Below are 13,765 nucleotides of genomic sequence, written 5' to 3' on the forward strand. Positions count from 1 at the left end.
AACTACCCTAAGAATGGAAAAGGAAGGCTATGTCTTATGGGCATGGTGGAATTACAAAAGGTAGAAAATGAAATCTCCAAAGAAATTTTGAGAAATTTAAGCTCATGTCATTCTTCATTATCCCCTTATTTCAACAGTTAAGTTATTTATACAAACTGGATAAGGGAAGCTGATATTCAAGTTTGGTTGATTTGAAGAGAAAAATGCTCATTTTCTCTGTAAATAATTCATCCTAGGTATGATGGTGAGCAAAGAAGATAACTATCATGTCATCTATAGTAACTTCAAGAGAAGACATTTCAGTCAAATGTCTTCAAGAATTATCCCATAGACTTCTATGCATTATTATCAAGTCCTTTAGGTTAGTTAATAAAAAATAGTAAATTTGAGAACTCCCCCATTTAAATTTGCACAGTAATCACTAGAAAAAATATATATCTTGAGTATTCTTCTGTCACACAACTAAGTGGGTCTCTTTGCAGATATGGGATGCATGAGTTAAATAACTGCTTTAAAACTGCTTTAAATCCATTTGTAACAAGGCAGCCATAAATAGATAAGTACAGTTAAAAGTAGCCAAGCATCTGAATACACAACCACACTTTGTTGGGAAGGTTATAAACTTCCTACCTGAATCCCTGCCTCATGTTTCTCTCAAATGATAACCACGATACTCTTCTATCATTTGTAGAAAAGCACTCTAATCATTTTAGGTCCTTCATCATTGTACCTGAACCTAAATTATCAGTCATATTTCCCACTGCTCTCCTTACCATAACCTGTATTTCAGCAAAACCAACCTTTTTGCATGTTCCCTCTCTAGACATCAGACTTCCCACCTTTGTTCTCAGCTTCCCCTCCATACAGAGTTCTTACTTCTGAAGATGCCCTGTTCCTCCACCCCAGCTCAACCATTACCTGCTTCACAGGTTACAGCCTGTTTTACAGCTGTCCTTTGTTCAGCCCTCATTGTATTATCAAACTTATTACACTTCAAATTGTTTAATCAGTTGCCAACAATTAGAAATCAAGAGATTTCATATTAAAAACTCCTACTTTCAAATATCTTCTGAAAAATGAAGTTTAAAAACATCATCATTCTTGCAGTTGAATGAGTGGTAAGGCTGAGTAATAGCTCTACCTCCTGGATGGGCCATAAGCTCTTCACCACCTCTCCCTGTTATCTTCAGCACTGAGGCAGAAGGACACAGTATAATTCATTCTTACATTGTGGTGGTATTAAAATAAAGGGCAAAGTGAAGTGAATCTTATGTATCCAACTTGTGTATTATTTGCACAAGAATGGGCAATCCTTGACCATCGTCATCAAAATTTTCATGTTCCTCTGTGTCACAATCAATCTTTCCTCCTGTTCTGTTTCCATAGCATGATGGGAAATGTGTCATTGGCCAGTTTTTCACTATTATAATTATTCCTGTGCTCATGTTAATTCTCAAATTTGGGAAGCTGATGACAGCAAAGTGTTGAACGACTGATTGAATGTGAACCCTGCAAACCTCACAGACCTTAACTAATGCTTTGCACATAGTCAGTTATCTTTAAAAACATACCTGTTTGGAGGGTGAACAAAGAAGTGTGTGTACTTGAACAATAGAGTGGATCAGGCTTATCCGATGGATGACAGTATTACATAAAAAGTGCAACTGGTTTCCTTTAAATAGAATATGAAAATTCCAAACCCCTTACCTATAATGAATAACTGTTCTAAAAACCCAGATTTTGTTTGGGAAATTTTGAGTTCCTTTTTGAACTCCATTTGTATCTTTTGACAAACTCAGGGCATGCTGACTGCTCCATTAAGTCATTAAATACTAAGTGAACTAAATTAAGCATGAATTTTTTTCCATCTTGGGTCTCTGAAATAAGTCTAACAAACTATATTTCATGTGAGGTCCTTGCCAGCCAGAGGAAGAGTGTGAAAGAGAAAAATACTACTGAATTTATTTTCTTTTTCATTTCTGGTTTTGTACTTCTAAAAATAAATAGAGAAAGGTGATCACTGCTCTTCAGGTAAAAGAAATAGTGGAAACTTGCCCTTCCAAGTAGTCTTTGTTGGATAGTAGGATGTTTTCCCCTGAAAATTAAACATGATTTAGGGTCTAAAGATCATTTTGCTTTTGCTTTTTCTCAAAACCTTTTCTCTTTTTTCCTCATGTAGCTGTTGGCTCTGTTTCATATCTTCTCAAATGATGCATTTCCCATAAATTTCATTAGCAAAATGTTCTCATGTATCCTGACCTATCATTTTTCATCTCTATATTTGCAGTATGGTCAATGTCTGCTTTAAGAAAACAGGGTAAACCATTGACCTTGGTTCCTGAAATTGTGCTTTGAAGAAATATATATAATAATAGCTACTGTTATTGGCCTATTGTGTTTCAGGAACTTGAAATGTACTGCCTCCAGACCTCCCAGCAACCCTACCAAGAAACTTTCACCACAAATCAGTCAAGGAAACCGGGTTTGAGAGAGGTTAAGCTCTTGTCCAAGGTGGCATAGCCAATCAGTAAAGGTTAGAATTGGATCTAACTACTGCTGAAACCAATGTTATCTTTTCACTCTGCTATATTCTTTCTCTCTATATATAAAACTTATCCTGTGATTGTAAGAAGTCCCCAAATTTAGAAAAGTTAAAGAAAAAATATATAAGCCTCCTTCCTTAGTCATTTATTTTCTGGGGTATCTGATATTCCTGACTCTATAGCTGGTGTAATTGTCCCGTCAGTTCAGGGAATATTGAAAACCCATTGTTTTGGTTTGCTAAAGCTGCCACAAAGCAATATGTCAGTAATGGTTGGCTTCTACAAAGTGGATTTATTAGGTTGCAAAAGTACAGTTCTGTGGCTATGAAAATGGCAAATTAAAGCATCCAGAAAAAGATACCTAGACCCTGAAGAAAGGCTGCTAGCATTTGGAACACCTCTGTCAGCTGGGAAGGTATGAGGCTAGTGTCTACTGGTCTTTGCTCCCAGTTCATTGCTTTCGGCTTCTGATTTGGTGACTTTCTCTCTAAGCATCTGTGGGTCCTCATTTAGCTTCTCCAGTGCAAACTCTGGATTTCATCTCTTAGCTTAGCATCTCCAAAGTCTGTCACTTGGTTTTATCTCTCTATTCTCTGTATTGGCTCTGAGCTTTCTCTGCTTTTTAGTTTTATTCTCTTCACCCAGGGCTCCAGTAAAGGGATTAAGACCCACCTTAAACAGTCGAGGTCACGTCCCCATGTAACAACCCAATCAAAAGGTCCTACCCACAATTGAGTAGGTCACCTCTCCACAGAAACAGTCTAATCAGGAGGTCCGACCCATAATGTCTGCCCACACAGGATTGGATTAAAAGAACGTGGCTTTTCTGGGGTACATGAAAGCTTCAAGTCAGCACACTCACAATGTTTCCTTTGTCCCTAGATGTCAGGGTTGGGAAGCATAAGTTCTTTCTGTGTAAGAGTCTTCTCAGTGTGAGTTTTTAGCAGTGCCATCTCAGAAGTTCTTACCCACCCCTCCCACCTGTTTTCAGGCACTTCAGGACAGTAACCCTCCATTCTTCTCAATGGGCCTCCTAGACAGTCCTCCATCCATAAAATCTCCCAGCCATGATGACTCCCTTGTTACTCGGTCAGTTGCAATCCAGGGTTTTTCTAGTTATTTCTAGAGGAACAATGAAGTTTCTTGAGAGCACTGTACAACTCAGCTACCATTGGAAGCTTCAAGGGATTCCCTGCTGGAATTCCCTACAGTGGAATGCAGATCAGTTTGCACAGTACTTTCAAGAAATTTCAATGCTTCATATACTTACTGACTTCTTACTTTACGTCAGGCTCTGGGATTACTTTAAAAATATAATATCTAGAGAACAGGTATTATGTTTAAAAAGATATATCCTCTCTGTCTTTCAAAAGCTCAGGGCTCAGAGTCAGATGGGACATAGAGGCATATGAATAGACAGTTGTTCTAGTTTGAGTTAAGTGCTTGACAGAAATAAATGCAAATCCACTATAGTATGTTAGAAATACCCTCTCTGGTCTAATATGACAAAAAGGCATCTTGATGCACCACTCATTTCCTTTTATCTTATGGTTTGGCCAAAACTATTCAGATAGTTTAGGAATTATGAAGACATCAGCTCTACCTGGCATCTAATCATGTGACTTGGGTACATAAATATGGTCCCAACTTCTTCTTCACTGGTACTTGATCAGCTGTGTAAACCAAACTTAAGAGCAACTGGGGTTACATGTTAATTTTTTTAAGTGCTCTCTTGCTTGTGATGTCAATGAGTTCCAGAAAGACTTCCAAAGTACAATGACTTGCCTCACTTCAACACCTGGGTAAAGTTTCCCCATCATTATTTAGGGATCCAGGGTTTTAATCTAAAGACAAGTTGCTGGGCTTGCGCGTGTCTATTTTTCCTTCTCTCCAACCTCCCATCCTCTGTTGCTTTAATTTCACAGCTACACTTTTCTGACCATAGCTATAAGCTACTCAAATTTCCAAAGATATCAGAGTATGACTCAACTTTAAACAGGTAATACCATCCAAATTATTATTGCTCCAATTTGCACAAACTGACAAAAAAAAATGAAACTTTCAGAGTAATTTTTGTATTGACTTTTTAACTTGCCCTTAAATCCAAATCAGAGTTTTTGAATCACCAAGGAAAAATGTTCATTCTGATTTCCAGATTATAGGTACTCATTTTTAATGCAATGAGTATGATTTCCAAACATATATTTTCTCATGACATGGTCTTTCTTCATTCAAAACACTCCCTTATTGGCTGTCTTATCTTTAAAACAAAATAATAAAAAAGCTCTCAGGGAGCTCCCACATATATGTACGGCTCCTAGCTTTTTAGCATCAGTCCACATGAGTGACACAGAGCAATATGCACATCAGGCTATATTGTCTCCTCCGAATATGCATCTCAGCATAAACACCATCAGTCAATCACTCTGACAATGGGGGCATATCTTGATCAACTTACCTTGTTGAGTAAGGGTTATTTGCAATTATCACCCTTCTTTAACCACTTGGATTTTAAAATAATATTTTGAAAAGAGATGCATTTGAAGTTTTTAGACTTTAATCTTGGGTAATTCAGCACATAGTTGAAGATGGAATCTTGTCTATCCTCTTAGTTTTCCTTGTTTCTTTTCCTATCCACAGTTAAATTTCAAATGTGCATTTAGAATTGACACTCAGGTGGCTAACTTCCAGATTGGAATGTGCTGTGAATTATTTTTTTGTGTGTAGTACTTATGCGAATTATTTATTTTTTAGTCTCATGTATTATCTGTAAGAACCTTAAGCTATGATGCCTTTAAGTAGCAAACAGGCTCTGCCCGGAGAAAAATTTAAGCTTTGATTCTGGTTGCTGTGCTTCTTTGTTTCTAACAAGTTCCTTCACAGCTTCACTTGGAAGACTATGTTGTGTCCCTTTTATTTGTTTGTCTGTTTTCATTTTGTTTTGTTTTGTAACTTAGTGGTGAAGAGCTGCTATTCTCATCAAATTACTCGTATCAATAAATGAAAGCTTAACATACTACATAAAAAAATTTGAAGATAGCTGTATTAAGTAACTTTTGGAAAGGAAATAGTGACGCATACAATTTATTGATTATATGTACAGAGTAAATAAAATACAAGAAGTAATATTTAGTTCTCACACATAACCATAGATAAAGGGAGAGGAAAAAAAAAAGAAAAGTGAGAAGGATTTGTGAAGATCAGGGTTAACTTCGGTTGGATGAAAGGAAGGACTTTCAGAGTAAAACTTAACACTAAACTTAGCCATTTGCTGTGGTGGTGGAGCTAGTTTTATGGAGATTTTAAGAAACTCAAAAAGCTGAACATCTGTGAATGCTTTAGAATCACAGCATTTGGATGAATTTTGGAAAGTCATATGATTCAAGACTGTAATAAAAAACATTATCAGCTTTCATTCTCCTCTCCTTCACTCCTACCCTTGTCAGAACTAGGCAGCCACTCCCTAATATGAGTTTCTTTGAGGAATCCCAAGTTTAAGAGTTAACTAACCAATGTGTTACTGTTAATCCATCAGCTGTCTATGGAGGGTTGACAAATACAAACACACACACACACACATATACACCAGTGATTCTTTCTTTTTATGTTCACTTTCTTAAATTCCCATCATACTTTTGCTTTTTTAAGGTAATATTGCCCAGATGACTCCTGTGGAATTTACGAAGCACAGTAGTTCTTGCATTGTCTCTTAACCAAGCCAGACATGATAGAGACCTGACTTAATATGTTATAGAATCTGCCACTCCCACACACAACCACAGAAAGGCCTTTCCATGGACGTGCCAGCTAATACACATCCCTGTGAGCCTTGCAGGGACAGATGGGCACCTGGAATTAACACAGATGATGCTAGTGACACTGCCAAGGGCCTCACCCATCCATTGCAGTCTGGGCCAAGGAGCATGCAGAGGCTGGTACGTACCAAGAGTCACAGGCTACTTAACTAGATGGCCACAGAGACGTTTTTTTTGAGAATTAGTTTTTTCTTTATTTTTAAGGCGCTGCCATCTAGTGACACTTTTTAAAAATCACTTTGTGGCAATTCCATTTAAGATCTTGTTTTCTGGTTCTCTCCTCGAAACAGTCATATTTTAATAATTTTATGTTTCTGTCTACCCATGGGTAAAGACTTGTACATGCATTAAAACATATTGTAGAGCCTGCAAGTACTTTTTTGATATGGTGCCACATATCCAGCCACAGGGCTTTTAATAAAAGTATGTGAAACTTAGTGGTTTTTTCAATGTGCCATTCTTTATGCATCACTTATAACAAAATAAAAGTACTGCCTATTCTATTCATTGAGTTTTCCATGAAAAGTAGAGTTATAAGAAAAACTGAAAAGTTGAATTGTAAAGTCATTTCATAAACATTATTGCTTCCATTAGAAATGTTAGTGAGAGGCAAGAGTTTAAAATACAGAAGAATTAACTTTAATTTTCCAAACTGTAATGTCTGTATTAAAAGCGTTAGCTTAAAAAACAGACGTGTGTTTGTATGTGCGTGTATCTATTAAACCTAAACGTTAGTCTGCAAATGCAGTTTTTGATAATCTCTAAAACCTGACAGATCACTTGTAAAACATATATATCCATGGAGCAGCTGTCTTAGTCTTATGACATTTATTGCTCATTATTTAGTGAGACACAAAACACAAATCCACCTCCTTCACTTTCCTCCCCAAAAATCAGTTGTATCGTACTGGTAAGAACTTTATTTTTGTGAGATGCTAGCTAGGGTGACATCATAATGAATAAGGTTTTTAATTAATTGACTCTTCTACATACTGAGTTGTCTTTATGTGAAGTAACGCTCTAGAGTAGAGGTCGATAAAGCCAATCTGTTTCAAGCCAGATAGAAAATATTTTAGGTTTCATGGGCCATCTTACTCTGTAGCTACACCTAAATTGTGTCACTATAGAATGACAGCAGCAATGGACAATGTTTTTTAAAATGAGGCTGGTTGCGTTCCATCAAAACTGCATTTATAAAAACAAGCCATACTTTGCATCTCTATGCTCTAAAGAAAGTACCTGTAGGAGCTTTGGGGTTCTGAGCTGTAAAGATTATCATAAGAGATGTTAGAACTGTTCAAAAATCAATCCCACTGCAAGTTTTCACTTCTAAATTGTTCTTCAAACAATAGATATGTCCCTTCCATGTTGCAGAAAATAGAGTTTCCAGAATGTAATTATTATATGTGCATTTAGTGCGCTAAAAATAGACGGTCTCAAATGTGAAACTTTTTTGTAAAGTGAGCTGTCACTCCCATTTGATGATCAGGTATTTGTTTTTAAATTTAGGTTCATGTACTATTGTCTTAGAGTGGAACAAATCACTTAGAGTGGAATAAATCATTCACTGTTTCCTAAATAAAATTTTTAGCATTCTGATATGCATAACTGTTTTGATGTTAATCCATTATGTTTGAAAGTTCTATTTGGATATAATTGGGATAGTATGCATTCATTGTTCTTCTAGGAACTTAGTGAAAACAAGAGTTTTGGTTTCTACTCTAAAACAGTGTGAATTCTACTAGACAGACATACGAAACACTTGAAACTTTATAACAAGTAAATAACCAGTCGTTATTTAGTAAGTGTAGAATAGAGTCACATCTTAAGAGGCTATTGGAATCTAAAGTCAATGTGTATGGGAACACTGTGTAAAGCCAAAATTGCCTTTGAAAATCTCTTTCAAGCAACATTTTACTTTTTCTGTATCATTAGATCCAAAAACTTTTTTTTTAATTGAGCTCTGTTGTATGGAAAGTATGCATCTTAAAATACAGAATTGCACTGAGCATGGAGAGATGGTTTTATTCTGAGGACATGGGAACAAAGGGCCTGAACTAATAATTGATCCTCACCTCCCATCCTGTACACTTTCTGGAGCTTGAACTCTGTGAGTGGAATGGCAGCTATAATTCCTTGGACTGTGGAAATGATGCCTTTCTATTTTGGGAGACTGAGGCTTTGTATCAGCTATCTCTGGCCATAAAAATGCCACATAACAAAACATCTCAAAATTTGGTAGTTTCAAACAATAATAATTTATTGGTCATCTTGATGTCAGCAGAGCTAAGTGGGACTTGGTTGGTGAGGCGCTACTGATCTCAATTGAACTCCTTCACGTACCTATGGCCAGCTTGGGGAGAGGGGCTGGTGGAGGAGGTAGTAGCAACATATCCAGGCTGAATGGGGTTGAGGATGCCTCCACTCCACACTTCTCTTATCTTCCAGCTGGGCCAGCAGGTTAACCCATGCAGATCCTTCTCACAGAGATGGTGGAGGGTAAGAGAGAGGAAACCTAATCACTCAGAGACTCTGCTCATATCGTATCTGTGGGCATGTTTTCTTATTGATCCTCTGTCTTCATGTCCTATCTATTGATGAGAGTGTTGTATTGAAGTCTCCACCTAATTATTATAGAGGTGTTTCCCTTCAGTTTTGTCAGGGTATGTTTCATGTATTCTGGGGCACCATGGTTTGGTGCATAAATATTCATAATTGTTATTTCTTCTTGGTGGATGACCCCTTTTATTAATATATGGTGTCTGTTTTTATCTCTTATAATAGTTCTACATTTTAAGTATTTTGTCTGATATTAGTATAGCTACCACAGGTCTATTTTGGTTACTGTTTGCATGGAATATCTTTTCCAACCTTTCAATTTCAATTTATTTGTGTCATTGGGTATCACATGAGTCTCTATAGATAGCATTTGGTTGTATCATACTTTTTTACCCATTCTGCTTATTTTTGTCTTTTGATTGGGGAATTTAATCCACTAACATTCAATGTTATTACTGAAATGGCAGTACTTACCGCAACTATTTTATCCTTCTGTTTTTATATGTCACATCTATTTTTGTGTGTGTCTCTTTCACCCTTTTAGTTACCCTTATTGATATTAACTTCTACACTTTACTCCAAACTCTCTCACCTGTCTTTTCCTTTCAGTTTGCAGAAGTCCCTTTACTATTTCTTGGAGGGCTGGTCTCTTATTGATGAACTCTCTCATTTTCCCTTTATCTGTGAATATTTTAAGCTCTCATTTTTGAAAGACAGTCTTTTTGGATAAAGAATTCTTGGTTGGCAGTTTTCTCTTTCAGTACCTTAAATATATTATACAATTACTTTCTTGCTTCACTGGTTTCTGATGAGAAATCAGCATGTAGTCTTATTGCAGTTTCCTTGTATATGGTGAATCACTTTTCTCTTGCTCCTTCCAGAATTCTCTCTTTATCTCTGGCTTTTGATGTTCTTATTAGTTTTTAGTATGTGTCTTAGAGTAAATCTACTGGAATTTATTCTGCTTTGGACCACGCTGTGCTTCTTGGTCATGTTCAATTTTTTTGCATAAGAATTGAGAATTTTTCAGCCATTATTTCCTCAAATATACTTTCTGTCCCTTTTTTCTTCTTCTTCTGGAACACCCATGACACATGTGTTTGCATACTTCATTCTGCTATTCATATCCCTGAGACTGTGTTCAATTTTTGCATTCTTTTCTCTGTCTGTCCTTCCAACTGGAATATTTCCATTGTCCTGTCTTCTAGTTCACTGATTCATTATTCTGCCTCTTCAACTCTGTTGTTGTATACCTCTAATGTATTTTGATATCTTTATTGTCTTCCATTTCCATATTTGTAGTTATGAATCTTTTTATACTTTCAAATTCTTCTTTATGCATGTACAGTATCTTTTTAATATCCTTCATCTTTTTGGTCACATTTTTCTTCAGCTCCTTGAATTGATTTAGGATATTTGTATGAACATTTTTTATTACTTGTTCCAAATTCCATGTCTCTTCCAAACTTGTAATCTGTTCCTTTGACTAGGTCATATCTTCCTCTTTCTTAATATTGCTTGTAATGTTTTACTTATGTCTAGGCATCTGATTATCTTGATGAGTCTACTCTGAAGGTCAGTTTCTCTCTCTTGGCCAAGTTTTATTATTGATTGTCTTTATGTTAATGCTTATCTTTGGTGTTTGATTCAACTTATTCTAGACTTTTAGAATAGCTCATGTTTGATGAATCAGATATTTTCAGCTCTTTTTCATCTGATTCTTGCCCTGGATATGTGGTTCAATTTTTAAGATTGCATTATTTGTGCAAGTGATTCGCCCTCAGGCGAAAGCTTCTTTTTTTCTGTTCCTTCTCTAGGAAACCTGATCTGTTCTGTTTTTGTTTTGCTTCTGTAGCATTTTTTAATATTCCTTTCATTGTCTCTGGGTGCTTTTGCCTGGAAGGCAAATTCTAAGAGGAAGGTCATTCTGGAGAGGACTTTTCCAAGGCAATATTTCCCGGCTTAAACAAGGACACCCAAGAAGGGGGCACAGACTGACTCCAAAATGTCTTTCCAGGAGAGGGTCTGGAAAGACATTAAAATCTTGTTGATAGTTCCCTGAAGCTGCACTTTCCTAGCCTTCCCAGCAGATGGCACCCTTCAGCAAACTTTTCCTCCCAGCCCCAATAAGGCACTGTGCCTTTAAACCTCCACCACTTCTGCACCTGCCTGGGGCAGCCCTCCAAGTAAAACAATGACTGCCACACCTTTGTCCAAAGTGGATTGAATTAATAACTCAGAGTCAGGATCCAGCAATCCTCTAATCAAAAGCCATAAACAGTGTTCTGCCATAACACACTCCCTCACCCCATCCCCACCCCTGTTCTTGGGGGGAAGCTGCCATGCCGGGAGAGCTACTCACACTACTTCACCACAGTTTATCACCCCTTCCTCCTACTTTTTGCTGGATGATGTGCAGTGTTTTCTGGCCTCTGAGTCCTAGAACAGTTATTTCAGAAAGTTCTTGCCTGTTTACTAGCTGTTCTGGAGGTAGGAGTGAGTTTTGGAGCTCCCCACATTGCCATCTTTTCAAGATATCTCTTTCTAACCACGCTTGATTTTTCACTATCAGTGCAAATGTCAATATAGTGAAAAAGCCAAAGAATGTCTCAGTACTATGGAAATTGTTTTGACCCTGAAGTCATCCTGAAAAAAGCTTGGGAATGACTATCATTATGCAGTCCACACTGCACTAAAGGGTGCATCTTATTTATGGTACAGCGGACTATCAAAGACTTCATAAAGATATTTGTCCTTAAAGTTCTAATTATTAAGCAAATTCAAAATGTGCCATTGTATTCTTCCCCAGGGTTGTTTTGTTGGCTTTGATCTAGCACATGCAGTTGGAAATGTTGAGCTCCACTTACATGACTGGGGAGTTGACTTTGCCTGTTGGTGTTCCTACAAGGTACAAAGTAGTTAATATATTCACATCTTTTAATTTCACATTGACACAAATTTGAATGAAAAATCTGTAACAGTGAACCAATTTTAAAAATTTGAGTCATTTTCCCCTACTTTTTTTTACTATATTTTCCAATTTTAGTTAATAACAGAGTCATATGATAGAAAAGAATAGTATGATAAATTATTTAATTTTGGTATTTCCATCCACCTATAGAGAACTCATTCCTTTGGTTCCTAGATTGTTGTGAAAAAGTCAGGAGTTTCTGGGAAAAAAGCCCCCCACACACGTAGAACTTAATTCAAATTGATTAGGTTCCAATTTTTAAAAATAAGTTATGAAAAATCTACTTAACTTGAGATCAGTCTTAAAGAATCAATTTGGTGTTAACATTTGAAGACAGCTTAATTGAGAGGAAGCATGAAAATAAAAGCAATTTTATTTTAATTTCAGTCTTTTAAAAATACTGTACTTTCATCATGTTTTAAATATTTTTTCAACAACAAAATTTAAATAAATGAGCTTTGAAATAAGACTGACCTCAGTGGCACTTTAATTTACTAAGTGGGACAAATTAGTCTTTTCTGAACCACAGTTTCTTGATTTCTATGATGAGAATTGTGCATCCTGTCACGATATTGTAAGAACTTATTGAGAAAGAGCTTTGGGGTAATGCCATTTATTTGTGAACATTTTCTTAGCTCAAAAGACACCACTAATTTTGTAATGATTCACATTTCATGACAATTTATCTACTCTTTGTATACTAATATTCCTGTAAAAGAATCCCAAAGCCTCTAAATGTTCCTGTATACTTAAAATGAATATTCATTTCATTGATTCGTAACATACATTGCATAAAATTAGACTGCTAAGGTCAAAATCAATGAGATCGATTAGTGTTTTCACTCTTACATGTTTCAGTATATTGTCAAATTGAGAAATTAAATTAGCATGAAAGAATTACTTTTCTCAGAGCATCACATATTTGTTTTCCAGTACCTGATTTCTTTTGATTATCTAATTTTTGGTCAAAAAAGTACAGGCTATTCATTTTCAAACTAATACTGATATTTTTCATTTGTTTTTCTTTTAACAAAGTGACTCAAGATTCTGTTTTATTACAAAACTCAATCATATATTTTCAACTGGCCTAAATTTAGTTTCATTTATAAAAAGACAAATGATTATATTGTTTATTTTTTCATAATACATTCAATAAACCAATACAATTTAATTTATTTTGAATTCAGTATTTAAATTCAGGAGCAGGAGGTCTGGCTGGTGCCTTTGTCCATGAAAAGCATGCCTATACAATAAAACCTGTGTAAGTACCAATTTCTGATTCTTTGGTGATGAATAAATTAATTTACATGAATAATATATTAAATTTGCATGAGTTCCTTAAGATGCTATCCAATAAGAATCTGTATTGATTATGATTATATGACTACTGTATTAACAATGACGTGCTTTATCAGAAACAAAATGCCTTCCAAAGAGTTCAATTGGTTGAAGAAGAAATTTGATCAGAACAGAGTAGCTTCAATGCTAAAAATGAGTCACTGCAATTATGTAGAGCCAGATGGTTTAATGCAAAGAGATTATTTCCATTCTTTTTGCCAAAACTTAGACTTTAGAAAATTTTAGATGCCTCACATTGGTGAATAAATCAAAGGCAACCAGAGCTGTGCCTAATAAAGTCTTAAATGTTGCATGTTACTATTAAAATTACATCTACCTAGAAATGTTGCATGATGGACTTGCAGGGAACATCTTCTGTCCTAAAAGACTTTATAATCCATGAAAACTGAAGAAGCTGAACACTGAACAACAGACTGACTACATAAAAAGCAATACTTTTCTATTTTGTACAACTTTCTTCATTTTTTGGAGCAACTATAAATGCAAATGTAATACACCACCACATCTACACATTTTTA

The 13,765-nt window shown here is 35.9% G+C and overlaps 1 protein-coding gene across 2 annotated transcripts in view; it reads left to right on the forward strand.

Moving 5' to 3' along the window:
* The window catches only part of KYNU (kynureninase), a 154,857-nt gene that overhangs the window by 88,588 nt on the left and 52,504 nt on the right, over positions 1–13,765 (forward strand). For both annotated transcript variants that reach the window (XM_077153693.1, XM_077153694.1), the window contains 2 exons: positions 11,727–11,825; positions 13,076–13,149. In XM_077153693.1, the coding sequence (XP_077009808.1) occupies positions 11,727–11,825; positions 13,076–13,149 (173 nt within the window). The remainder of the gene's footprint in view (positions 1–11,726; positions 11,826–13,075; positions 13,150–13,765) is intronic.

The sequence above is a fragment of the Tamandua tetradactyla genome, chromosome 3 (genome assembly GCF_023851605.1).
Source record: "Tamandua tetradactyla isolate mTamTet1 chromosome 3, mTamTet1.pri, whole genome shotgun sequence".
Lineage (NCBI taxonomy): Eukaryota > Metazoa > Chordata > Mammalia > Pilosa > Myrmecophagidae > Tamandua > Tamandua tetradactyla.